Genomic DNA, 26,430 nt, shown 5'->3' with positions numbered 1-26,430 from the left:
TTACATCTATGGGTTCTGTGTGTGTTAGGGGAATTTGTTTTACTGTGATAAAGTGAAACTGACCCTGATTCCTTTATAAGACCGAGCCTCCATCTGCAAAAAGCCCCAAAACCCCCAAAACCCCCAAAGCTAACTCAGTCTTTTGTGGCAGTCAATTACTACCCGCGTTACATAATAGTGCGAAGGGTACCAATATGTTTGCGGCATTTTCAATTTAATTTCACACACACACACACACACACACACACACACACACACACACACACACACACGAGGGTCGACCGACCACTTTAATAAACACGTGATCACATTGCACATTGTGTCTGTGCTAACATAGAGAGAGAGAGAGAGAGAGAGAGAAAGAGAGAGAGAGAGAGAGAGAGAAATAGAGAGAGAGAGAGCATCTTCAGGGGCTCAACACAGATAACACAGGTACATCATCATGGACCTGAAGGACCAGGGCGCTCAGATGGAGCCGCTGCTTCCCACGGTAAGATCTCATCTTCATTCATGACACGATTCATACATGCTGCGGACATTTACTGCGCATGTAACCGGACATACTGCAGAATCCCCCCAGCCTTATGAGAATCCCTGTATGAACAGTCAGTCAGTGAACAGATAATTAATAGGCTCTGTGTGTTGTGATATCGTTTATGTTCTCCTCTTTAAGGACGATGCGCATGTACAGTATGCGCATACACAATAAACTGCGGCTGAATTCATGCTGGTGGAACGTGACTAAATACTGCGGATCTGTGCGCCCAGAGGACTGAATAATTCAGCCTATGCATGAAAGTCGAAATCAATTCCCAGTTTATTACAGCACACAAAATGACTTAACCTGCCGCATGTAATATATCGAAATGAGCAACGTCACGTTTTGCCTGTGGCGCAGGTTGCATACAAGTTGATTTACACGTTGACATCAGCATCCCAGAACCTGGTCACACCATGTATATTATTCCTCAAAAACCTAATGCTAAAGACTCATGTCTCTTGAAGTATAATTATGATTTAAAACCCTTGTTTCTATATAAGGTGGACCTGAAGTTATGTGAGTTCATTGCAATTGCCTCTTTACTATGAATGTCACACTAAACTATTTCAAATCATTGAAAATATCACACATGTAGAACTTGAGTAAAACACATATCATAAACATAAAACATAGTTTCATTTCATTAATGAACATAACCCTTGTACTTAGTAATTTGTCCCTTGCAACTAGTTTAATAGTCAACTAGTTGCAAGCCAATTTAGCAATTCAGACTTGATTTTAGCCAGCCATGTGGCACGCAAATCTTACCCATCTTAACACAAGTTTCTACAGGAACACAATGTCTATGTAAAATTAATGATATAAATTATGTGCCTCAGACTTTGGAGCAACAATTTGGAAAAGGCTTTTTTCCTGATTCAGCAGGACTGTGCCCCTGTGCCCTAAGTCCATAAAGACATAGACTGGTGACTTTCATGTGTAGAAATCCTAGTGGCTTGAACAGACCCCTGACTTTTCCAGTGTTGACATACATTCGGCCATATACTCTATAAGATAATGGAATGATGTATTCATAAACAGTTGCAACGAAAATTATGGCAAAATATTTTATTTAAGTTACACAAATTGGTTCAACAATGATTCAGTGATTGATCTACAGTAACTGTTGGACAGTATTACTCTGTATTGGATTGGTATGTTGTTAGGGTAACACATCCCAGCAATAGTAGAATACTGGTTTTAGGCTGGAAAATGGCTTTCACTGGGTGTGTTCGAAAACCTAGGGAGCTGCCTTGCTGACTTACTGCCTACATAGGCAGCTACCTCAGTAGAGAGGATTCTAATAAGTCAATGACTTATAAGTCAGGTTATTCGAACGCGCTACTTAGACAGCGATTCCATCGGGTTTTGCATTTAGCATTTAGCATCTTGCCATTCAAACCAATGGGATGGGGTGGCACAGCGTGCTAGCATGTCAACTAACATCTCACTTCGTGTACCGAAAACGGTTAAATTCGCTGACAAGCCTGAACTTGCAAATAAAAACACTTGTGCAAGTTTATACAAGTTAAAAATCAATAATAATTTATTTACGTTTGAAAATAACTCCATTCGTTTCATGTTTTTTTAATTTTTCTGTGAGAGAAGAGCTACCGCACTGAATGCTGGGATTGCCTTGATCACTAAGGACGCTTCCGATGCTCACTCATTCTTGAGTCAAAATAACATTGAAATTTTAAGATGCCTTACTAGACAGCTTATTAAGGCATCTAGGATTTCGAACAGCCTCATTCTTGGGAGCGTGCGTAGGATGGCGTAAAATGCTGCCTATGTAGAGAGCTCCCTAGCTTTTTGAACACACCCATAGTCTCTATAACAAAGATTTGAAAATTGGGGGTGATCTTAATCATGCTTTGCATGTAAGACGGCTCAAGAATATCCCCAAACTAAAAGCCTTCATTAAAGAAAGTTGATTACATTTTATGCACTCATTTAGAAGATTTGCTTCTTTACACCAAAGAGTTGTGTTGTTTTGTGATCACAAACATAAAAGCATGTTCATGTTACTGCTATCCAGTTTGTTATGCCTGAGCTGGAACATTGGGCTATTTGACTATAGTGGGTAACAGTCCTGCTGGGTGTATTAAGCTAAACTTCACTCCCACTTAATCAGATCTAAGTGCTGAGTGTGGCTGTGTAGGGGTGGATGGAGAACACTTTAATAAAATGACATAACTTAAAGGTCTTTTTAATGATATTCAAGCACAAACTCCCTCACTAATCACTTCAGAGCAGATTTCCTGTCATTATCCATGTACAGTTGACAGTAAAGCAGCTTTTACATGGCCCTAAAAGCACAATCCTCTGATGCACCTTTCATGACCTTGCTGCTATGGGGGTCAGATTGCTTTAAACTGGGGCTTAAAGCTGGATTGCCTAAACTAATGATCTTTTGGAATTATGATTACGACTCATGAATAGGGATGGTCTTTGTCATCACAGGTCATTGGTTCCTCATGGCTAATGGGTTTTGGAACTTACATAGCCTAAACACTTGATTTCTCTATGAAAGACAAAAGTAAAGCAATGGTGCTGAACAAGGTTAGAATAGATGATGTTCTAAAACTTATAGTAGAATAAATGCTGACCTTATTTAAGGCAAGATAGACCTGTAGTGTCTTAAAGTTGGTTTTTCACTGCAATACCAGAACCTTAGACCCTCTCCAGATTACAATATTTTAATGTTACTTTCTCTTTGGGAATTTCTTTAAACTAAAAACCAGTAACTAAAAGTAAATAGAAGCTAACACACATAATTATACATAAAATGTTTTTTCACTGCCTAATAACAGATGTTTGTTTTTAGGTAATAACACCCTCCAGAGGAAGAAGTGTGGTGAGTTAAACAGCTTTATTTAATGTCATTAAAGATCAAATATAATGTTTTTCATAATACAAAGTTTAAATGGCAAATGGCTTCAGATAAAAACCTATTTTATCTGTTATTAATGCAATGTCAAAAACTGTTCCTACTGAGCAGTAATCAAAGGAAATGAAAGATATTTATAGAATGCCTTGGCAGTGCAGACTGTCTCATGCACTGACCGAACTAACCGACTGTCCAGGCGCCTACACAGACAAGACTGGCTGTGTATGAGGGAGGGAATGGTCAAACGGGTTTCTCTGTGCTGCTGCAAATGCGACAGCAGTATGCAAAACTGCTCTCTATGAAGGATCATTCCTAGCAGGTAAAAATAAGTGGTTGTCAACTGTGCACATGGATGGATGGGGCACATGATAGTCTGAGGTTCTCCTCAGTCAGGTTTGGGGTCTGCAGAAGTGAGAGAAGTTACAGTTGGTGAATTGGATATTACTAGATAGGAAGGAAAAAGGAGATTAAACTATATAGTGTGGTTGTTTTAGTAGATACCTGTACATTGTTTAGTTGATCTTTTTTGTGTATGCAGTAATAAACTGATGGGCTAGATTATTGTTAGAGCAATAAACACCATCTATTGTTATATAGTTGGTGTGGGGAGGGAGTAAATTACTAATTCATTTTTAATTCAGACTTTGCAACTTGACACATGCAGCATGACTCCTTATTTGTCAATGGGGGCAATGAAGTATGCAATGTTTGCTGTAGCAGCTACAGACAGACACTGATCTTTTTTTAATATTGCTAAGTATCAATTAGGATTATTAGAAAAGCTTTTGATTCATTTGAAGCCACTGTGTTCACTGTCATGTTGGCACTTTCTTCAGTTTACTTTCAGCACAACTTCAGTCTTTTTATAATCACATTCTCATTCTGTTGACTTGTCTGGCTTATAACATAGAATAAACAACAGCAGTGCAGAGTATTTTGTATCCTACATAGATGGTTTGTTATTTTCAATTTGTGCACACACAGTTCTTTTTGAACCAATTGACAATTCTCTTAATTTAATGAAGTGGTAAGCCAACCTTAAGTGGATCCTTCTATCATGATACCCTTACATTTTACTTATTACCTTACCCGTTACAAGTTACCTGCATATAGTGTAATGTTTCAAAACGGTGTAACCTGATTATTCAAACTTTTCACTCTTATTTTGTCCCATTATGATTTTAAGCATGTTGCAGTCATCAGAATATTTTTTTCCAAGTTGACTAAAAATCAGAATCTTGTTTGCCCCTAACTAATGCACTAATTCCATTGTTACAGGACAGCCAATAAGTTGTTCTGAAAAGTATGTAAGGAAAGGAAAATAAGAGGTTGGTGTATTGTATGTGTGCAGGAAAGTGGGGTTTGATCCTATGCCTCGCTTATCACTGTGCTATTCAGCCTGCAATGAGCAACTCGAGACGAATCGATTCTTAATTCAGAGTCGACTCGCCCGAATCGATTCGCGTGAACTAAGTGATCGTGTAAAATTAATGGAAGCCCGCTTAGATTCCCTTTAATAAGAGGAGATTGGTTTCTTTGACGCATTATTTTTTTTAACAGACATAACCTTCCCTTAATGACCTTCACAAACCAGCTCAGCATCTGTGCAATTTGGTGTTATTTGGTGCTGGGTCCAGCTGTTACGAGTCAGACTAATGAACGTGGTGGTGACTGGGCTTTGTAGTTCTATTAGAACTACAGGGCGTTACTCCTTGCTTCCTGTTTCCACGAGAAGTAGTGGATGTTAAAACGCTCTATCACACCCTTTTTTAAATTAGAGTACATTGACTACTACTTCGATATTAATCTGCTGCTGGCTTGGTTGCTAGTCTATGCACAATCATACAAGAATGATGGAGACATACTTAAATAAACTATATGGCATAAAGGCTGTAGACTAATAAGTGAAAAGCTTTTAGCCACATAAATTGGCAACATATGCATGAAATCAAGTATAAACCATGCAGTATATGTATCTATGGGTTATCCAAGCAGCTGCTCGAGGGTCCTTGTGAAGTGACGAGTTAACCCATAGCTTAACCTTTGCACTGTATCTATTCTTGGCAAAACGGAGGAAGAAGGATGGGACTGTGTCTCTTGAATCTGGCAGGCCAGTCAAAAAGGAGTGAAACGTTTATCTTACTTTAGTAATGTCAGGATGAAAAAAATACCTGACAAACCGAGGCATACTTTGCAGTATGTTCTGGTCACACACAAATTGTTTCCATATATGACAGTGTCCTGTTTTTTGTCAGACATACTAGGTTATATAGTTATTATAGTAAAATCGCAGACCGCTGTAGATTACATTGTATCCACTAGCACTACAGTTTTACCCTAGGCACCTTATAGTGCATTTCCTAGCCATTATCACATTATCATCCTGTCTAGATAAATGCTGCTATGGGTTGGTGTTAGAATTAATTTGTAATGTTGTCGTTCATAATACCTTGCAAAAATACTGTAACAAAGACATCACTGTTATCCTGCTTAGTGTAAATACATAGTAGTCATATGTAAAATTGTGTCTGTATTGCACATACTTCACCTGTTCACATGTCCTGTACACTGCAGCTATTCTGAGCTAACAGTGCAGACGGATGCCGTCAGAGTCGAGAGTGGTTAAAGGGAGAGAGCGATGGAAAGAAAGAGGTTAAGAGAAAGAGAAACAGAAAATCAGACCTACATGCAGTCAGGCAGACACAGATAGAGAAAGAGATAGGCAGAGGCAAGGCTAGGTGTAGGATGCTTCTTTGAGTGGTTGCTAGCTAAACACTCTCAGGATGTCCTTGAGATGGAAGAGAGCAGAACAGAATGTGTCAGAATGGAGGTAGTGTCTGTTCTGAAAAAAATAGAGTGGGAGAGAGACAAGGACAGCATGGTAGCTTAGTATATGTATTAGAATACTGCATTGGACCTGTGTAAACACCTACAGTGGAAGACGTGCAGCTGCACAACTACATGCAGATATACACATCTGGATTAAATGACTGCTTGACTCTGTAATGCAGATATGAGTTTAGACCCTTACAGCCAGCTTGGATCACAGGTACTCTCTTACCACTGCTATTACATTTCTCTGATATTTAGTTTTTGCTAAAATGGTTTTGCATTAGTGATTGCAAATACACATCAGGTCAGTAGAAATACACATCAGGTCAGTGAGCACTGCAATACCAGTAGAGCTTATTATGTGTAATGCAGTTTTGCTGTCTAAAGATGAATACATTTTAGGTATTTATACAGTGTGAGCTATAAATATGATCTCAGCCTTAATTACCTTAAGCCCTAAGTTTAAATCTCAGAAGAGCGACTGAACTGGCCGAGTATCCACATAAACACAACTGGCTGTGTTTGAGGGTGGATAGGATCTCTTCCCTCTGTGATATGCAAATTTCGGGACTGGTCAAAACACCTGTGTGAGTGGAGGGAGGATGACATGGAGCATAGTGTGGCTCTCAGTGCGTGATACCACTGTGTGGGAACTTAACAATGGCAGGTGATAAAAAGCAGCTGGAGTATTAACTGGAAATAGGGAATGACTGTGAGAAAAGGGGGGGAAGAATTAACTGAATAACAGGCCAATAACGTGAGAGCTTAAACTCCCATTGGCTATCACATTAACAAATTGTGCCACCTAAATTTATTAATATGACAAATATTAATAAATTTTACCATTTTACCAGCCTCTAGTCTTCATGTGTATGGCATTATTTCATACCTCACAAATCTTATGCATTGAGGCATAATCTTAAGGTTTCATGCCACAAGCTTGGGTTCTGCACTACAAACAATTCACAGTTTGTCAATAAAAAGGATTAACCAAAGAAATTTGACAATTACTGATTTTATTTGAATTAAAATTAAATAAAAACTAAAATCTACGTATAGCTCAGCAGGGGGTGCAGATTACCCTATGATTCCCACCTGACAAGTCAATATTAGCAGTAGGCATAGAGGCTCAGACAGCTGACAGTGCTGGCTTCTTAATCAGCAGTCTCTGTACCTCATTAAGTGTTAATTTGCTTCAGCTGGAAGATGACCTTTAAATTCCAGCTGTGTGGGTTGACTTTCCTCTTTTTTTGTACAGTCTTTGCTGAGGGCTGTAATTTACCCCTGTATGATGAATGAATGGTCTCTTGAAATTTCTGAGTCTATGTGCTTGCTAAAAATAGAGGTTTGCTTGGGCAGCCATTACTTATGTCTCAGTGGGCTAAAAATCTCATCTCTCCTCTTCTCTTTCTGTGTTTTGGTTGTTTGACCACTTATTATTTAAGTTATTATTTATTTCCTTCTTTTTGTAGTTCTTTATGTACCACAGCTGTAAGAGTCATGTTCTTCAGCATTGCTGCTGTGGTCGGCAGAGGAAGCATGGAGGTGCAGTTGATTGATGTGTCAGTTTCTTTAAATTGACAATCATGTGCCTTGTAGGCACTAATTTGCTCCAGGTGGAAGTTTTTCTATATATCACGGTTTCTCCTTCTCAGCTTTGCCAGCTCCTTTGTTAGCAAATCTGCTTTTCTCTGAAACTATGATATCAGGCTAATGAGAGGTTCAGTCTGGTTTTCTGACAGCACGTTTCTTTCTCGGAACCCAGTGTCACAATGTTTTGGGCCTCAAAATTGCTAAAATGATGTGAACCCATAATACTGTTATTATAGTTTTTAAATTATAGTTATTGTTGTTAAGCTCTTTTGTGCCTATTTTATGAATTAAACTTTATTATACGTATGTATGTACGCAAAGAAAAAAAACCCATTATACATAGGGTTCTGTACTATCTGTGTTTTCAAACAGGGCATAATCAATATAGCCCCTAGCAAGATGCCAGACCTGACAGAAAGGCAGGATAGGATAGATTAAAGAGACAGAATGAGAGCCGAGTTACCATCGTCAGCTACTGTTTATATTTACTATTTATTCTTACTTATCAAAAAAAGTAAATACATGATCAGTTAGTTCAAACTAACTTTCTGGACTATATTAATTGTGCAGAATTTGAAGCGTACTCTTTTCTTTTCATTGAACTCCTCTAAACATCTTAAAAATAACCATAGTGTCATTTTCATTAAATCAGTATATAAATACATATCATGTTGCACAATGAAGTATTTTATAACAAACACACATTTGCATTTAATTATTGCATTGAATTAATAAGAGCCAGACAATGTTTCAGCTATCATTGTTCTCAGTGTCAGGAACTTCTGGTAGGTGCTAACAACAGCTTACTCTTTATATTTGTAAGAAATGTAACACACGCAAGTGTTATTGTGATCTGTGTAAAAATATCAGATAGAATGAGCATGTGGTGTTACATCAAATCAAAGTAATTACAATTACTGGTACCCCTGGTAAATGAGCTCAATCTTACACTAAAAAACAAGAAAAATCCAACCTTTAATTGAAGTAATTCTATTCAGAAGAAAGAAATCAGCAGGATATAATAATTTTTAACAAAACTGTGTGCCACAATTATTGGAAATCATATTTTTTTCAGTGTGGTCAAGCTTAATTGAAAGCTTAATTTTTTAAGTCAAGGTTCCAGCAGTGTTTCAGTGGGGATGGGGGGTTGGTCTGATAGTAGCTTTGGAGACTTGTAACACTCCTACAGGGATCCCTATGGATTTTTTGCCTCTTGTATCATCCTTCACACTGTGGTTTTGTTAAAATAATATTTTTAATGAGGGATTGTTTATTTTTTTAAATTATTTTTTGGAGGCACTGAGTGTAGCCCCACACTTGCAGGAACTTAAAAAATATATATGCATGATCCTCAACCAAGGTAGAACAATATTGTAAAAGCCACAAAAAGGGTAAAGAAAAATAAAAGCAGTGGTCAAAATAAGGAAAACAATGTCACAAATAAAAGACAAAAATATGCAGCCTGCAGTGGAGAAAGAGGATAGAAAAGGGATAGTGCAGGAATAATAACTAGTTGCTAAGAGTGCCTGTGACAACCCAGTTTTCAGAAAGATAGAAAGAAAAGAAAAACAAGAACAAGCCAGGAAGGGTATAAAACAATCTCGAATACATCGTATTGAATCTCAGCTCTGCCTGCCGGCTAAGGCTGAGCGGCCACATGAACAACGATTGGCCTGTTGTTCAGATATGGGTGAGATTAAGCCGGATGGGGTCTCTCTCTCATAACTAATGCAATTACGACCTCTGCTGGCTGATTGATGGCGCCTGCACACAGATGAGAAAAGAGTGCTCTCAGGGTGTGTCTCTCCGTACACAGTGCTGAGCCGCACTGCACTCGTCAAAGTGTAGGTGATAAGATGCATACGGCATGCTGCCCACGTGTCGGAGGGGGCGTGGGTTAGCTTCATTCTCCTCAATCAGAGCAGGGATCGGCATTGGTGAAGAGGAAGCATGACGCAATCGGGCAATTGGACGCTCTAAAAGGGAGAAAAAGGGGAGAAAAGGCATACACAAAATTATATTTTAAAGAAATGGGGGAACTGCTCCGGATATTAGTTGAAAAGTGCCACAATGTTAGCCGAGTTCTCAATATAGATAACCAGTGCCAGTGCATTAGTTCCATTATTGAACTACGAGTTCCAGGCTGTCTGCAGAAAGCATGAGTGTGTGGGTGTAGCATGACAGGAAGTGAGTCAGCAAAGCACCTGTATTATACTCATTATGTTAAACACACTGCATTAGTGCTGGTTGTTGCCCACTCTTTACCAATCATTATTTTTACACCTTTTTACTTTTTTAATGGATTTGCCATCTTATCTGCCTGTTTTTCTCTTTTTCGTTAATGTGTGTATATTGTTAGATTTAAAAAGACCATTGGTAATCCGTCTGGAGGAAATTGGTGTTTAGTTTAAGTGTTATCAATAGAGATGTTCTATATCTGCATGTGATGTGCTAAAGTGGCCTTCTGAGAACATCACAGTTTCATTAATCCATCTCACTTTGTTGTAACCAGGCAAATTTAAAGTCCTCTTGAGCCCTGAATTAATGTAGCAGACACACAAATCTTCATTCTAGCCCAGTGCTGCTTACTTTTCGAATGGACTGAGATTTAAGGGGAGCACAGGAAGAAAAGGACGTAAGACACGTGATTAGCTGGCTGATGCAGATTCGAGACCTTACGTAAGATTTTTAACTTATGTCACTTTGTACTAATCACTACTGTACCATCACTGCCACTGTCATTATCTAAATCATATAGCATTTAATTTACATACAGTTACCATAGATAAACCACACAAGTTTATAGACTGAGACTGCCAGATACCAAACTGTATCGCAGCAGTCTGGGAATCACTTCATTTATAGAAATGGAAATGATGAATATGAATGTATCATGAGGGAATATTATGACAAACAGTTCTTATTTTTATTGGTTTGTTCTTTGGATTTCCTGTACACAGTTCAGTTTTTATTGTTTTTTTTCCCTCTTTTATTCTTCTACGATCCCCCCCCCCAATTTTCTCCCCTAATCTAGTCGTATCCAATTACCCTGATTGTGATACAACCCTCCACTGCTGACTCAGGAGCTTCGCAACTGACACACGCCCCCTCTGACACGTGCACAGTACCGACTGCCTCTTTTCACCTGCACGAGGCGAGTTCATATGCGGATCAGCCTTGTGTACGGAGAGCCACACCCTGATCAGCATTATTCCCCAACTCTGAACAAACCCCATCAATCAGCCATCAATCTGCCAGCAGAGGTTGTAATTAGGGGTTAGGGTTAGATTCATGTGGCCACCCAGCCCAGCCAGATGGCAGAGCTGAGATTAGATATGATGTATTCAAAAGCCCAGCTCTGGTGTGCTAGCGTATTTCACCACTGCGCCACCTGAGTGGCATTAAGTTTTTATTTTTGTTAACATGTGTCATGTCCTGCTAATTATTTATTGCACGCATTGTATATACACTCTTTTACAGGTAAATTCATGTCTGATTTTTAAATCAGATAAACAATAATTTGTATAAAATGCCATAAATCAGTACAGCAAAATACCAGCCTTTTATTACCTTTTCAGTTATTATCCAGCCAATTATTAACTGAAATAATGGTGCAGAGCATCAACATCTTATTTCAAGTTTTGCAGAGAATATGCTTTTAACTAAACACAAAGGCTGCTAATCATGCTAGTGCTCAATGATATTGTTATACATGTTACTAACAAAACAATATGCTCTTCATTACACTGCTAAGTAGATTAATGAAGTTAACAAAACACTTTTTACACACATGAGACAGTCAATAGTTTTCAAGAATGTGGATGATTTTGTATCCAACACAAGCCCTCACATAATTTCAGTCTCCACTGATGAGGTGATTCCCAGATTGCTTCACTTTGTTGGAAATTCTTGTGAAATTTTGCTTGTTCTTCACTCCTAGAACACAAGTCACATACTGGTCACATTCACTGACTGTTCTAGTCTGTGTTCTTATGCTGTATGAAGCGAGAGCAGTGATGAATCATCATGGTTTCTGAGAGAAATATAAATTAGAATGAATTTAAAAGATTCAGGAGGTAAAATTGCTTTCACTGAAAGAGACTGACCACATGGGTAACCATGGAAACCAGACACTAGCAATAGTGTTTATTTTTGGTGTCCACTAAATGAGAATGAAAAATGTCAAGGTGGATTAGAATATGTAATTATATTTAGCAGTAAGTAAACATAGAAAGAGTTCAGGTGATCAACATACGCTGTTGTAATATACACTATATGGACAAAAGTATTGGGACACCTACACATTACACCTACTAACATCCCATTCTAAATGTAAAGACATATATTAGCATTGGTTAACCCATTGCAGCTATAACAGCTTCCACTCTTCTGGATCTTACCAGACTCTTGAAGGCCAGAAATGCAGGAATTTATGAATATTAAACTCCAACTTTGGTTCTAACAGAGTTTTAGATTTGTGTTCTTGGACTGTTGTTTACTTAAACTAGGGTAAGGTAATGTCTACTATGGAAGCACTTCTGTAAGTCGCTCTGGATAAGAGCGTCTGCTAAATGCCGAAAATGTAAATGTATTAACAGATTGTTTTTTGTTTGTTAGGATTTTAACGTCATGTTTTTACACTTTGGTACATTCATGACAGAAACGGTAGTTATTCATTACACAAGGTTTATCAGTTCACAAGTTTATATCAAACACAGTCTTGGACAATTTAGTATCTTCAGTTCACCTCACTTGCATGTCTTTGGACTGTGGGAAGAAACCGGAGCACCCGGAGTAAACCCACGCAGACACGGGGAGAACATGCAAACTCCACACAGAAAGGACCCGGACCGCCCCACCTGGGATTCGAACCCAGGACCTTCTTGCTGTGAGGCGACAGTGCTACCCACTAAGCCACCGTGCCGCCTATGTATTAACAGATTCCATGAAGTTGACCAGAAAGAAAAGTCAAAGTAAATGCAAGAAAAGAAACATCACGTTTTATTTTTATTTGAATTTTTAAATACTGTCCCAACTTTTTTCTGATTTGGGGTTGTAGGTTTGATTGGGAGGTTGGCTTTAGGAAAGTAAATATAGACTTAATGAATTTGGAAATTTTCAAGCCTAGGTTAGACTAAATTTTATGATTTAGTCTCTCCTTTGGTCTCTGTCTCTGTAGAGCTTTGAGTTTTCTTACTGTCAATGTGGGTTTCTTTTTTTACTAAAAACTAATTTTTTAACCCACATTCTGTAAACATCCCACATTCTGTAAACATTCAAGTCAGTGGATTGGCTGATCTAAGCACCAAGGTTTAAATAATTGTAAAAGGTAGTTTAAGATGCTCAGAGCTGGTCATTTTTTTAGGTTTTTTTTTTTCAAGATTCTTCACCAAAAGATTCATTATTGTTATTGAGTTGGAAGGAAGAAGCTGCAACAAGGTAACATTTGTTGAAATAAGCATTTGCTTGTTTACAAAGAAATAGCTAAATATTACCAGACTAAGTGAAAAAAGTTCTTCTTTTTGTTGGTCTGATGAGTCTTAAGTTAAACAATTTAACCTGCCTGGTATGTGTGGGATAAACTTACCAAAGTTCAGCAGCTTTGTCATCCATACTGTGAAGTACGGTGAAGGGATGGATAATAATTTGTAAAATGATTGGAAAATAATTTTGCATAGTAGAGAGATTTTAAATAAAGCACACTTTTTCTGTTATACAAAAAGACTACTCGTTGGAATAACTATTAAGAACTCTAAACCATGTACTTAATGAATGAGGAGTGAATAGTTTAGATTTATATATATAGATCAGCCATAACATTAAAACCACCTCCTTCTTTCTACATTCACTGTCCATTTTATCAGCTCCACTTATCATATAGAAGCACTTTGTAGTTCTACAATTACTGACTGTAGTCTATCTGTTTCTCTGCATGCTTTGTTAGCCCCCTTTCATGCTGTTATTTAATGGTCAGGACCCCCAAAAGGACCACCACAGAGCAGGTATTATTTAGGTGGTGGATCTCAGCACTGTAGTGACACTGACATGGTGGTGGTGTGTTAGTGTGTGTTGTGCTGGTATGAGTGGATAAGACACAGCAGTGCTGCTGGAGTTTTTAAATACCGTGTCCACTCACTGTCCACTCTATTAAACACTCCTACCTAGTTGGTCCACCCTGTAGATGTAAAGTCAGAGACGATCGCTCATCTATTGCTGCTGTTTGAGTTGGTCATCTTCTAGACCTTCATCAGTGGTCACAGGACGCTGCCCATGGGGCGCTGTTGGCTGGATATTTTTAGTTGGTGGACTTTTCTTAGTCCAGCAGTGACAGTGAGGTGTTTAAAAACTCAATCAACGCTGCCGTGTCTGATCCACTTATACCAGCACAACACACACTAACACACCACCAACATGTCAGTGTCACTGCAGTGCTGAGAATGATCCACCACCCAAATAATACCTACTCTGTGGTGGTCCTGGGAGAGTCCTGACTATTGAAGAACAGCATGAAAGGGGGCTAACAAAGCATGCAGAGAAACAGATGGACTACAGTCAGTAATTGTAGAACTACAAAGTGCTGCTATATGATAAGTGGAGCTGATAAAATGGACAGTGAGTGTAGAAACAAGGAGGTGGTTTTAATGTTATGGCTGATTGGTATATACAGTATATATATATATATATTTGTCATGGTATCACTTTCTTTCTACTTGCCATTGTGGTTCCAACAGCTATGCAGTACATATGTGTTTATTTCAGTCTAATATTGTCCTGCCTCCATTTACTTAATTGGCCTTTCATTTATTATTCTCACTTGTTCATGATCGTCTTTAATTAGTTTGTGTTTATAACCTTTTATTCTCTTTGTCTTCATAAAGTATTTTGTATTTGCTTGCAATTATGAGCATACTCCTTGTTCCAACCTATATTTCTGTAAATCTTTGTTCCTAGTATCAAGACCTATGTGTTTTTAAACGTATAATTGTGAGTCTGCCTTGTGTGTCTGCATTTAATGCAGGTCTCAAATACAGGTTTAGAAAATACAGTTAAGTTGGTCAGCTGAAGCATTAAAAGTAATTTATTTGTACTTTTGTGAAATAAAGGTTTAAGAGAATAAACAAATCACAGATTGATGTTTTTATTGTTTTTTACAAACTTAGTTTGAAAATGGGGTTTGGGGTCTTTGTCTGCCAGACTTTTGCTCATTAACTTACTTAATGCTTTATCTAACCGCACCACCTCATGACATTACAGATTTTGAAATTTTTGTAATTTTTTAATTACTATCCCTTTTTGGCCTTTTGTGAAAAAAAAATTCTGATTCGAAAAGTTAAATTAATATTAATTCCAGACTGAAAGAGTGATTTATTCACTTTTATTTATTATCTTGGAATACACCCTGGGCTGGGTGCCTGTCTACATTTACATTTACATTTTCGGCATTTAGCAGACGCTCTTATCCAGAGCGACTTACAGAAGAGCTTCCATAGTAAACATTACCTTACTCTAGTTTAAGTAAACAACAGTCCAAGAACACAAATCAGCTAAAACTCTGTTAGAACCAAAGTGTTTTTTTTTTTTTTTTTTTGCAAGAAATGAATAAGAGCGTTAGTAAGTAAGTACAAGTCAGCTTAAGTGCTTAGTAAAGAGGTGATGAAGGTTTTTAATTGTTTTTTAAAGACAGCAAGAGACTCAGATGTTTGGACAGACAGAGGAAGTTCGTTCCACCACTTGGGTGCAAGTACAGAGAAGAGCCTTGATGCTCGTCTGCCTCGAGTCCTGGATGGAGGATCAAGTCGGGCGAGACTAGTGGCTCGGAGGTTGCGTGGTACAGAGCGGGGTTTGATTAGACCTTGAAGGTAGCTTGGGGATGGTCCATTTTTGGCTTTGTAGGCGAGCATCAGTGTTTTAAACTGAATGCGTGCAGCAACAGGAAGCCAGTGAAGAGAACGCAGCAGTGGGGTGATGTGGCAGTGTTTAGGTTGGTTAAAAACCAGGCGAGCAGCTGCATTTTGAATGAGCTGCAAGGGTTTAATAGTGGACATGGGAGCACCTGCCAGGAGGGAGTTGCAGTAGTCCAACCGTGAGATTACAAGTGTCTATCACAGGACATTAAAGAATCTCCCATTTACCCATTTAAAAGTAGCCCATCCACCCCTTCAAAAACCAATTTACACATAAAAAAACAATCAAAACTCTTTAAAGACATTGACCTGAAGCAGGGATTGAACCCAGCTCCCCAGAGCCCATGTTTATGTATGGCATTCCCACCATGCCATCCCTGTAACAAATATTTAAGAAAAATAAGGCTGGGTGTACTTTGTCAAGACAACCTGCCCAGACAGTCACACTTGTTATGTTCACATGCTGCATTGGACTCGTTTACAGCTAGATAAAAAGAGAGTTGTTCTTTTCTATCTAGGATATGGAATAATAAATAGCAACCACCCATGCAGCAGCTTTTTATGGAAATATGAGCGTTGTTGTGTGGGTAATATGACCTGGGCAGCTCCTTCCTTGTGTTAATCTAAAGCTGGAGGAGAGCCATGGGGCTGGCACAGGGACAGAGAGCAAAAGGAGCAGCACAAACCAACCAAAGATCTGTTTTACCCTGCCAGTGATGATCACTGCTGACTGCTCTATATTTGTATCTCCCTCATCCCCCACCCCGTCTCTGTCTGTCTCTGTCTCTGTCAGAGAGGTGATGAAGAGGCAGTGGTGGACCGAGGAGGCACTCACTCCATGTTGAAGGCTAATGTAGAACAGGAGGAAGTAGAAGGTAAAGTCAAAGATTACACACATAAAGTCAAAGACATGCATCTTTATCAAAATAAAAAAAAAATAATGCAGAGTTATTCTGTCTGATAATCGGATCAGTATAATAAAACGTTTCTCTCTTGATGGAATAGATTTTCTCATTATCCTGGAAGCACTACACTACTTTTTTTCACAGTATGAGTATGAGGGGTGACTGACTGCTGAGTATAAAAATTAGGTAAATGATGCCGTGGCCCTCACAGTCACCATTTGGGCCACAATTTTAAAGGCTTGAAGAATCTTTAACGAGCTTATAGTGGCCCCACACCTACAAAAGTATCTTGGCTTTTTTTTCTTTAATTTGCCACCTGTCTGTACATGTATATTAGTCAATACATGTTAGCTTGTAAGGTAAAAAGAGTGAAAAAGAAAATGTGTGGGTGGAACTACATATCTCAGCAGCACAGCCTGACAGAACTGATGTGATCATTATACTGTGTGGGTGTATAAATGCCGGGGCGTGTATATTTTTGTGTAAATGTTACCAATAAGATGAATAGAAAAGGGGAAAGTAAGTGCATTTTATTATGTGTGTCAAGGGCCTCTCTAGAGCAAAAGATATAGGGAGTAAAAAAAACATCAGTAATTTAGATTTTGACGTCAGCTCCTGAATCTGCAAAGAAGCTATTTCTGTATTCTCCTGTGCCTCTCTGTGAGTAAAGAAAACAGCACTAGTGCTTTTATTTTGACTTAATGGTTCACAGCATGCACCATAATTATAGCATTTCGATTTAGGGTGACTATTATTACTGGTGTATCTAAATCTAGAATTAGACCCCTATGTTTATTTTTTTTTAATTTATTCTCCTTCTCATCAAATTCCAAGAAAACATTTTACATGGCTATGGTGTTTGTGTACGCTTATGTATTCTAATCTGAAGTGGAACAGGGGTTCCGGTTGGCTAAGAAACATTAGACAAACATACACCTTTGGTGGTAAAATTAAACCCTGGTGATAATCAGATCTGCTGGCAAGACAATCATTCCAAGCACACTTTAAAGTCAACCAAAGCTTGGTTAAAAAATCCGATCTGGAATAATTTGGACTGGCTTTCTCGGTAGTCACAGTTACATCGTGAAAGCTAAAACGAGCTTGAAGTTTTTGGGCAAAGTTTTTTTTTTTGAAGTGTATCTGTGGGAATCTTTGCCCATTCATCCATCAGAGTATTTGTGAGGTCAGACACTGATGTTGGATGAGAGGGCTTGGCTTTACCAGCCCACTAATTCAAATTGTATGAACTGATTGAGAGATACGGGTATGAACTGATGTAGTGAAACAGTGGACCCACCACAATCCTGACCGGGATTAAGTAGTTAGTGATAATGAACAAATGAATGTTGTAATTTTACTTTATATCTTTTATGGTCTTTACACAACAGTGATAGTGTGCTAGACTTGTCTACAGACAAAACTGCTTGCTTTATAATGACTTTGCATCCAGATGTTGCTGTGAAACTCCTCTGACTGCAGCAATGAAACTACAAACACCATCTGCCAGATGTGCTTCCAAACAGCAGCGAAACATGTATCCAGTTCTTTTACAAAGCACAGCACAGATCACAGTTTGTGTTGTCAAGTTACCAAATAGAGTAGTTAACTGCTTATATTGTTGTATTATTTAGCTTCTGTTTCTGTGTATTAGGTCATATGAAAACTGTGGTACCAGTAAGCAATGTTCTAATGAGTCAAATATGAGTCAGATAAATTTACATGCATGTCTGTTAACTTTAAAATGTCTGTTAACGTTAAAATTCTAAGCAAACAGGGCCAGATTTTGCATGCTTTACTGTGTAGGCTTCTCAATATTCACTATCAGTTACAAGAAAAAGTATGTAATCCCTTTTAATGACATTTATATATTATATACTATATTATGGTGTTAATAAAAGATAAATACATTCAACCTCAAGTAATAACACATAAATAATTTCACTATTTATGCACAGACACATTAATTAATAATTTTAAGTCCAGGCTTGATCCAAAAGTTTAAATGTGAGGTGTCCAACTTTTTAGATTTGTGGGAGCCATGCACTTGAAAGAAAGCACACTAAATGTCCCTCTGTTTTAAGAAACAGTGAACCATACTTAAATCAGTCTCAAAAGAATATAAAAAAAAAATCTGGGATATTGATGGAGAGTGGGCATCAGGCAAAGATCACTACAAGAACACAACATGCAGTGCTAAATTACCCATATTCTTTAGGTAATAAATTTCTTTATGTGCAGAAATCCAGTTAATCAAAAGGAGTTTTATTTATATTTATATTTATAAGCTATTATTACCACCTACTGTATACGTTTTGTCTCAGTGATTATGGGGTGAAGCATTTATTCACCTCCTCACTGTGGCTGCATGTGTAGATTAATCTGGAGCTGGTGCGCTTGTGTGCTCAGTTCAGCTCTGTCTATATTTAGCATTAGTAATGTATAATGCATTACTCACCTAGTATTTTACACTAGTCTGACTGTTTCACCGTATACTTCATAGTACCAACATGGTTATTTGTTCACTTTTTGTTTGTTGTGACTATTGACCTGAAGACGGTCAGAATTGCACTAAACACGTCAAACTAATCCACAGCAGTGTAAAATTCTATAATATTCTTTTTGTAATATTCTATAATATCATGTTGTGGCATGGCCTCCAAATCTAATACACTTTACTCCAGTACACTTTATGGCCAAAAGTATGTAAACATATGACCATAAAGCTTTTCAGACACTAGATTTGACTTTTCACAATATTTTGGAATGTATCTGTCCAAATTTATATTAATTTAGACAAAAACGTTTGTGAGGTCTGACCCTTGATGTTGGGCAAGAAGGCCTGGCTCTCAGTTGACCAACATTTCCCAAAAATGTCTACACTCATGAAATAGGGTCAAAGCTAAGACCACTGGAGTTTCTTAACATCAGATTAGTTAAATCATGTGTTTTTAGACCTTGCCTTGTGTACAGGGTACAGTCATGCTAGAACAGAAAAGAGCCTTGCCCAAACTATAGGATGTGAGTATGCAGATTCTTGGTTGTGACTTGTCAGGCTAATTGTATATAAAATTATACAGTTTACCAAATAATTGAAATGTGACATACTGAAACACAGCTGGTTTAGTTCTCTTCTAAAAAAAAGTAGCAAGTTTATGTCCTTCATTCTGATCTTGACTAAATGGATTAAAGCTAGCCTATTCATTATTCACATAGCTTGTCAACACTTAAATGATTTTGTTTTGATTGCCCTTGTATTAATATTAACTGTTAATCTTTAGACAAATCAACAAGTATGGTAAACTGTTATTTAGAGCACTCACTTTTCATTTTTTGGATTTTGCAGGTCACAGGACTTTGTATATCGGGGTGCATGTCCCTTTGGGGCGCCGAACTCATAGACGCCACCGCCACCATGGCCACAGACACAGAAAGCGAAGCAGGGAAAGGGATTCTGGAGTAGGTGATGGACGAGAATCTCCAGCATATGGTAACTGTTTCCTCTAATATATCTGTCACTCTTTTTTCAGTTTGTTTCCTCTCTTCTATATCTCTCTCATTCTCTGGCTTTCTAGAGCATTAATTTCCATCCTTCTCAGTGTGATCACTGTTCACTTCGCCAACTAATACATGGCGATGAGTCATTTTCTTATGTGAGACGAGAACATTTAAGACTGGAACTGTATTTATTATTCATTTAACGGACAATAGTTCATTTATTCAAATGCTTTGAATAATTACTGGTGCTTTTTAGAGCACCACAGGATAAAGAAGTTCTTAATAATTATGTAACTGAAGTCTGGTACATGTGGTGATGTCAAATAAAAAAATATTTCTATACAAAAAAAAAAAGGCAACATGGTTGCATAATGGTTAGTGTGGGTGAGAACATAATAAACAGTAACAAATAACAATGATATTTTTTCCAACTATTCATTTATTTATCACTAAAACTATAAGATAAACATCAATGACGCGGCATATTTGTTATAAATGTGTAATACGTTCTAAATATGGGCTGTCTGGTACAGTCACATTAATATTTAGATATTCAGAATGTGGTTGTTATTATTAATTATTAATTCAGTTTATAATTAATTATTATGAATTCAGTAAATTATGTGCTTTGGTGAATGAGAATGTTTTAAACCATTGTGGTTCTGTAGTAAATCATCTTCTGTAGCTTATTTGGGTGTTATTTTTGTTCAGCTTATAACTAAATGTAAGTACAGCAGTGATGTTGTGTTTGTCTTTGCAAAGAGGCTTAAATTCATGGTACTTATTTCGAAAAGCTGCTTACTGAAATGATGTATTCATTAGCAAAGCCTGTTATAAAGCACAGGATGTTATTTTAAAGTTATTTAAATTTGATTTTTTACAGTAGATGTATAAGTTTATTCATTTATTAATTAATTATCTAATGAATAAATGCAAAAATGAATACATGGATTTATTTAATAGTTTGTTTACCTCTACATAACAACTGGGATGTAACATTCTGCTTTATACAGTGCAAACACTAATGGTAATTTCACCTAATCTTTGGGCACAATAAGGTGGTTATGTACACTGCTCAAAAAATTAAGGGAACACAAATCACACATTGGATCTCGATGAACGAAAGGTTCAAGTTAAAAATGTTTACTGATATAAATGGTATAATTTGTTGAGAACAAAATTACATAACAATAGTAAATAAAAATCACTGAGGCCTGGATTCCATTTTTCATGAATTTCATCACAGCAACTAATAATGTAACTCAGTAGTGTGTATTGCCCCTATGTGCCTGTATGCACTCCAGGCAACGTCTGGTCTTGCCTTGGATGACATGTTGGACGGTGTTCTGGGGGATGTCCTTCCAAACCAGGCTCAGGGCATCGGTGTGTAGATGTGCCAATGCTTCCTATCTGGACAGATCCCTGAAGTTGAATTGACTTGGTGTCATACTGTGATGATTAAGTGTCCCCTTATTTTTGAACAGTGTATTATTGTAACAGGTCAGGCTATAGAGGGGCCAAATGCATGACTTTAACAATGTCATGTTAAAGTTTTCTGAAATTTAAAGCCAAGTTAAAAAGCTACTATTGATAACACTTTGCCTCTGTGCTAAACTGTACAATTTATATTATAGACACACCTTCTCAGAGGGTCCAGTTTCTGTTAGGAACTGAGGATGATGATGAAGAACACATTCCACATGATCTGTTCACTGAGCTTGATGAAATCTGTCTGCGGGATGGAGAGGATGCTGAGTGGAGGGAGACTGCCAGGTAATCACCCATATATTATATGATTACCCCTTAACAAATAGAAATTGTCTCAATTCAGAAATTCCTAATTAATGATCTTTAAGGCCTTGGTGTCAAATTTTCGTGAATCTTAGCCACATAAAGCTAAAGCTGTTCTATCATTGTAGGTGAAACACACGTTACTGAGCACTTTAAGAAATGGTGCAGATGATGCAAATACAAAGCAGGGGTCTCATAAAAACATGGTTAAAGACTAGAAACAAAAAGGTTTCTCTTGATAAAAAAAATAAATATATATATTGGATGGATTAAAGTTAAGACAACAACCCTCAAGGCTGGGATGAAGACAGGAAACATCTGCAACCAAAAAGCTGTGGTGAAGTTTCTATGGGAGCTCTGATGTGACTATAGTGAAGCAAGAAAGCAGCAATATAAAAGAAGCATTGTATGTACACTGTTACAGCTTATATGTGATTTTATTAACAGATTTAAATGAAAAGCTGTTTTACAGCATTATATTCATTCAGCATTTTGCTGCTGTGTGATTCTAGACTTACACACTATCAATCAACAAATGTGGACTTGCATAAGGAAGGAAACCATGGTGAATTAAAAACAGACTGAACGAGACAGGCTAGAATTAGGCAGCAGTAATTAAGACTGTAGCTGCACAGTCATGGCATGGCTGATGGATGTTAAGGGTTGGGAGTGTGTAACAGCCAGGGTTGATAGAGTAGCACAATATGAAGTCATCATAGTTAAGTGCTAATTATTCCTTTTGCAAGGACTACATTTAATAAAAATACTGGAATAATGATAGTTATTTTGAAATAATAGCTCTCTCTCTCTTTTTTCTTCTTCTCTTTCTCTCTCTTTCTCTCTCTCTGCATGTAGATGGCTGAAGTTTGAGGAAGATGTGGAGGATGGTGGGGAGAGGTGGAGTAAACCCTACGTAGCAACACTCTCTTTGCACAGCCTGTTTGAGCTACGTAGCTGCATTATTAATGGCACTGTGCTGCTTGACATGAGGGCCAACTCTCTAGAAGAGATTGCAGGTGTGTGTGTTTATGTGTGTGTGTGTGAGAGAGAGGGTTTTCCCCAAAAAGAATGTAGGTAACATTTTATAGTATCGTACAGTGTCACCTCTGCACATTTACAAGGTAGCATTAAAGGGCATTTAGTTATAAAAATTTCTATATACTTGGCATGATATGTTGATTTATTTTTCCTACCAGATATGGTGTTGGACCAACAGGAAGCAATGGGAGAGCTTGGTGAGGAAGTTAGGAGGAAAATCCGAGCAGCTCTGCTTAAGCAGCACCACCACCAGAACCAGAAAAAGCTGGCTAACCGCATTCCTATAGTACGCTCTTTTGCTGACATTGGCAAAAAACAGTCAGAATCTAACTGCATGGACAAAAATGGTATGCTCAACTTCTTGTCAGTAATATCTACAATTACACATTTTATTCAGTGTAATGCTATACACAGTAGCACATTCTACCAATCTACCTCATATATGCAATATATATGACATAAATCTTAGATTATAATAATTACCTTGTAGGCCACTGAAGTTCCTTTACATCAAATTAATCAAACCATTTCTTTATGTTATGTCATGTTACAGTCATGAAGGTATAGGAAAAAGGTCTGTCCCAAACTGCTCAATAATTTAAAGGACTGTCCTCTTACAACCAAGAATAAGTTGATTACCTAATGGGGGATGAATAAAGTGTCTTCCATGACCTAACCAATCAACAGATTTAAACACTGATGAACTTTTATAAAACATTTTTAAGGCACAGACTGAAAAATGGGACTCCAATGTCGCACAGACTATTCAGAACTTGGGGCGCAGCTGTAAAACACACTTGCACACCAGAGCTGACACCTCAAACTCGTGAGTTTAAATCTCAGCTCTGCTACCAGCAGACTGGGCCCCTAGACGAACAAGAATTGGCTAGTTCATCAGGGATGGAGCCGGTGGGGATTCCTCATAACTGATGCAATTAGGCCTCTGCTGGCTGATCAATGACACCTGCATCAGGGCAGAGGAGATTAGTGCGTGACTCTCCGTGCGTTAGACTGAGCCCTATATGAACTCGTCTCATGCAGGTGCAAAGATGCATTTGGCTACTGCACACGTGTCGTATGTTAGTCATGGCTTTCCTTGGTCAGGAGTGGAGGTCAGCAGCAGTAGAGAGGAACTGAAATGCAGTTGGGTAATTGGACATGACTAGATGGGGAGGAAAATTGAAGAAAAAAAAATATTTAGAACTTTTACTATAACATGGCAAGAAAGATTAAACCTGTTTTGGAAACCTGTTAAGGATTAAGTCTATTCCTTATTAGCCTTTAATTAAAACACAGATTTTGTTATTTCCTTATTACAAAATACTAAAATATAAGTATATAAGTAATAAGGTGTATTATTAATCAGTCTTTACTCTTGTTTAGTGAATCATGTGGGAATTTTGAACAGTTCTCAAGAAGAACAGATCCACTATTGTGCTAAACAGTTGGAGCCATCTGAAGTGGATTGTAGGACTTGTTTGGCTTTGTCAGAAGAAACGACCTCCTGTTGTAGAACAAATGACAAGATGACTCAACAGATCATGTTGTTTCATTTGTTACTGTAGTTTAGCTAGACAGATATGACCATGCTAGAGCATATATAACTGAATACTTAAATTTACTGTCATTATAGAAATAGCAACATGAATGTGGACACCCCTCTTAGTTAAGTTCAGGTGTTTCCGCTACATCCATTGCTAACAAGTGTAACAAAGGTGATGTTTGGTGTGGGGAAATCATAAAGACCTAACATTAAATCCATTGAACACTATAGGAATAAATTGGAAAATCAATTGTGAGCCAGGCCATCTTATCCAACATGTGCCTTACCCCGCAAATGCCTTACACATCTGGATAATTTGTCAGCATCTTTTTAGCACTGTGTTTAGAAAGTTTCAAGCTTTCTTCATAGGCAAACACTTTAAAAACCGCTAAACTGCTTTAGCTGATCTTTTTTTATCTTCCTCTAACTGTGAAAACATTTTAAATGTCATTAGCAAATGAATTCATGCACAGTACTTGTGTTAAAAGCCACACACCACCAGCAACCCTAAAGCCAAAGAGGATGACTGATAAAAAAAATTCTCTCATTTAATGTAGAACTCATTTCCAGTCATTCTCACTCCAAACTAATGAGATGTGGTGCTGCATCATTGAGGGCAGGCAGAAAAAAGAAGGGTATTATCGTTGTAAAAACTGTGCCAAATCAAATATGTGAACAAATGATCCACAGCGGCGGCCCCCAACGGGAGCAGCCTAAAGAAATCATCCTCAACTGTTGATTTGTTTCTTCTTCTTATAATACGCCCTATGTTTACCCATTGTGAAGGCAGTAATTAAAGGAAAATATTGATTCCATAGTATCATTCTGACTTACATCACTTAATCAGAGCACGTATTGGATATTACTCTTAATATACTGTGGGCTAGATGTTCTAAAATGTGCAACAAAACCTTACATGTTATGTAAAAAAACCTAAATGTCCATATTAAGATGCAAATTGCACTTCCCTTCCACATAGATCTGCAGGAAGTAGAAAAGTCTCACTTACATATTACATGCCTCATTACATTTTTAGTTTGATTTACTAAGGTTTGGACAATGGTCTGGTTAAGGCACATTTTATTTCATTTAATTTTCATTTGTTATCATATGTTCTTTGAAATATTATATGTTCTTTGAAAAAAAACCCACCATCAAACACACACACATATACGTATATATACACACACAAATCACAAAAATTATGTGACATATGTATACAGTAATGTTTAAATTGGGATAACATTTGTTACCTTGCACCTTGCGAATTAATTGGTAGCTTTTTCGTGCCCTTTTGTTTACTAATTAGTAAGGTATACCAGGCATAATTTGCTTAATAAGCTATTAATTTAAACACTAATGTCAGACACAGTGAGCATGTGCCGGTGACATGATTGTGCACCTAAGTATTGAACCTTGATGAACATCTAGTCCTGAGTATCTGGCGTCCTCTTTATTAAAATGCACTAAATGTGATTTTTGCCTCTGCTTAATATGCCACATCAGAACATAAATACATTGTATACAGTGTATCACAAAAGTGAGTACACCCCTCACATTTCTGCAAATATTTCATTATATCTTTTCATGGGACAACACTATAGACATGAAACTTGGATATAACTTAGAGTAGTCAGTGTACAGCTTGTATAGCAGTGTAGATTTACTGTCTTCTGAAAATAACTCAACACCCAGCCATTAATGTCTAAATAGCTGGCAACATAAGTAAGTACACCCCACAGTGAACATGTCCAAATTGTGCCCAAATGTGTCATTGTCCCTCCCTGGTGTCATGTGTCAAGGTCCCAGGTGTAAATGGGGAGCAGGGCTGTTAAATTTGGTGTTTTGGGTACAATTCTCTCATACTGGCCACTGGATATTCAACATGGCACCTCATG

General features: G+C 37.7%; 1 protein-coding gene across 1 annotated transcript in view; it reads left to right on the top strand.

The window, feature by feature from the left end:
- The first annotated feature begins 413 nt into the window (after positions 1–413).
- The window catches only part of slc4a10b (solute carrier family 4 member 10b), a 46,578-nt gene continuing 20,561 nt past the window's right edge, over positions 414–26,430 (top strand). The window contains exons 1-7 of the mRNA XM_063006386.1: positions 414–490; positions 3,369–3,398; positions 16,554–16,635; positions 20,009–20,152; positions 21,795–21,933; positions 22,807–22,967; positions 23,148–23,336. Coding sequence (XP_062862456.1) covers positions 443–490; positions 3,369–3,398; positions 16,554–16,635; positions 20,009–20,152; positions 21,795–21,933; positions 22,807–22,967; positions 23,148–23,336 — 793 coding nt within the window. The 5' untranslated portion in view covers positions 414–442. The remainder of the gene's footprint in view (positions 491–3,368; positions 3,399–16,553; positions 16,636–20,008; positions 20,153–21,794; positions 21,934–22,806; positions 22,968–23,147; positions 23,337–26,430) is intronic.

Source organism: Trichomycterus rosablanca, chromosome 12, assembly GCF_030014385.1.
Source record: "Trichomycterus rosablanca isolate fTriRos1 chromosome 12, fTriRos1.hap1, whole genome shotgun sequence".
Classification (NCBI taxonomy): Eukaryota; Metazoa; Chordata; class Actinopteri; order Siluriformes; family Trichomycteridae; genus Trichomycterus; species Trichomycterus rosablanca.
Note: the sequence above shows the minus strand (reverse complement) of the source record. Positions and strands in the feature narration are given on the sequence as shown.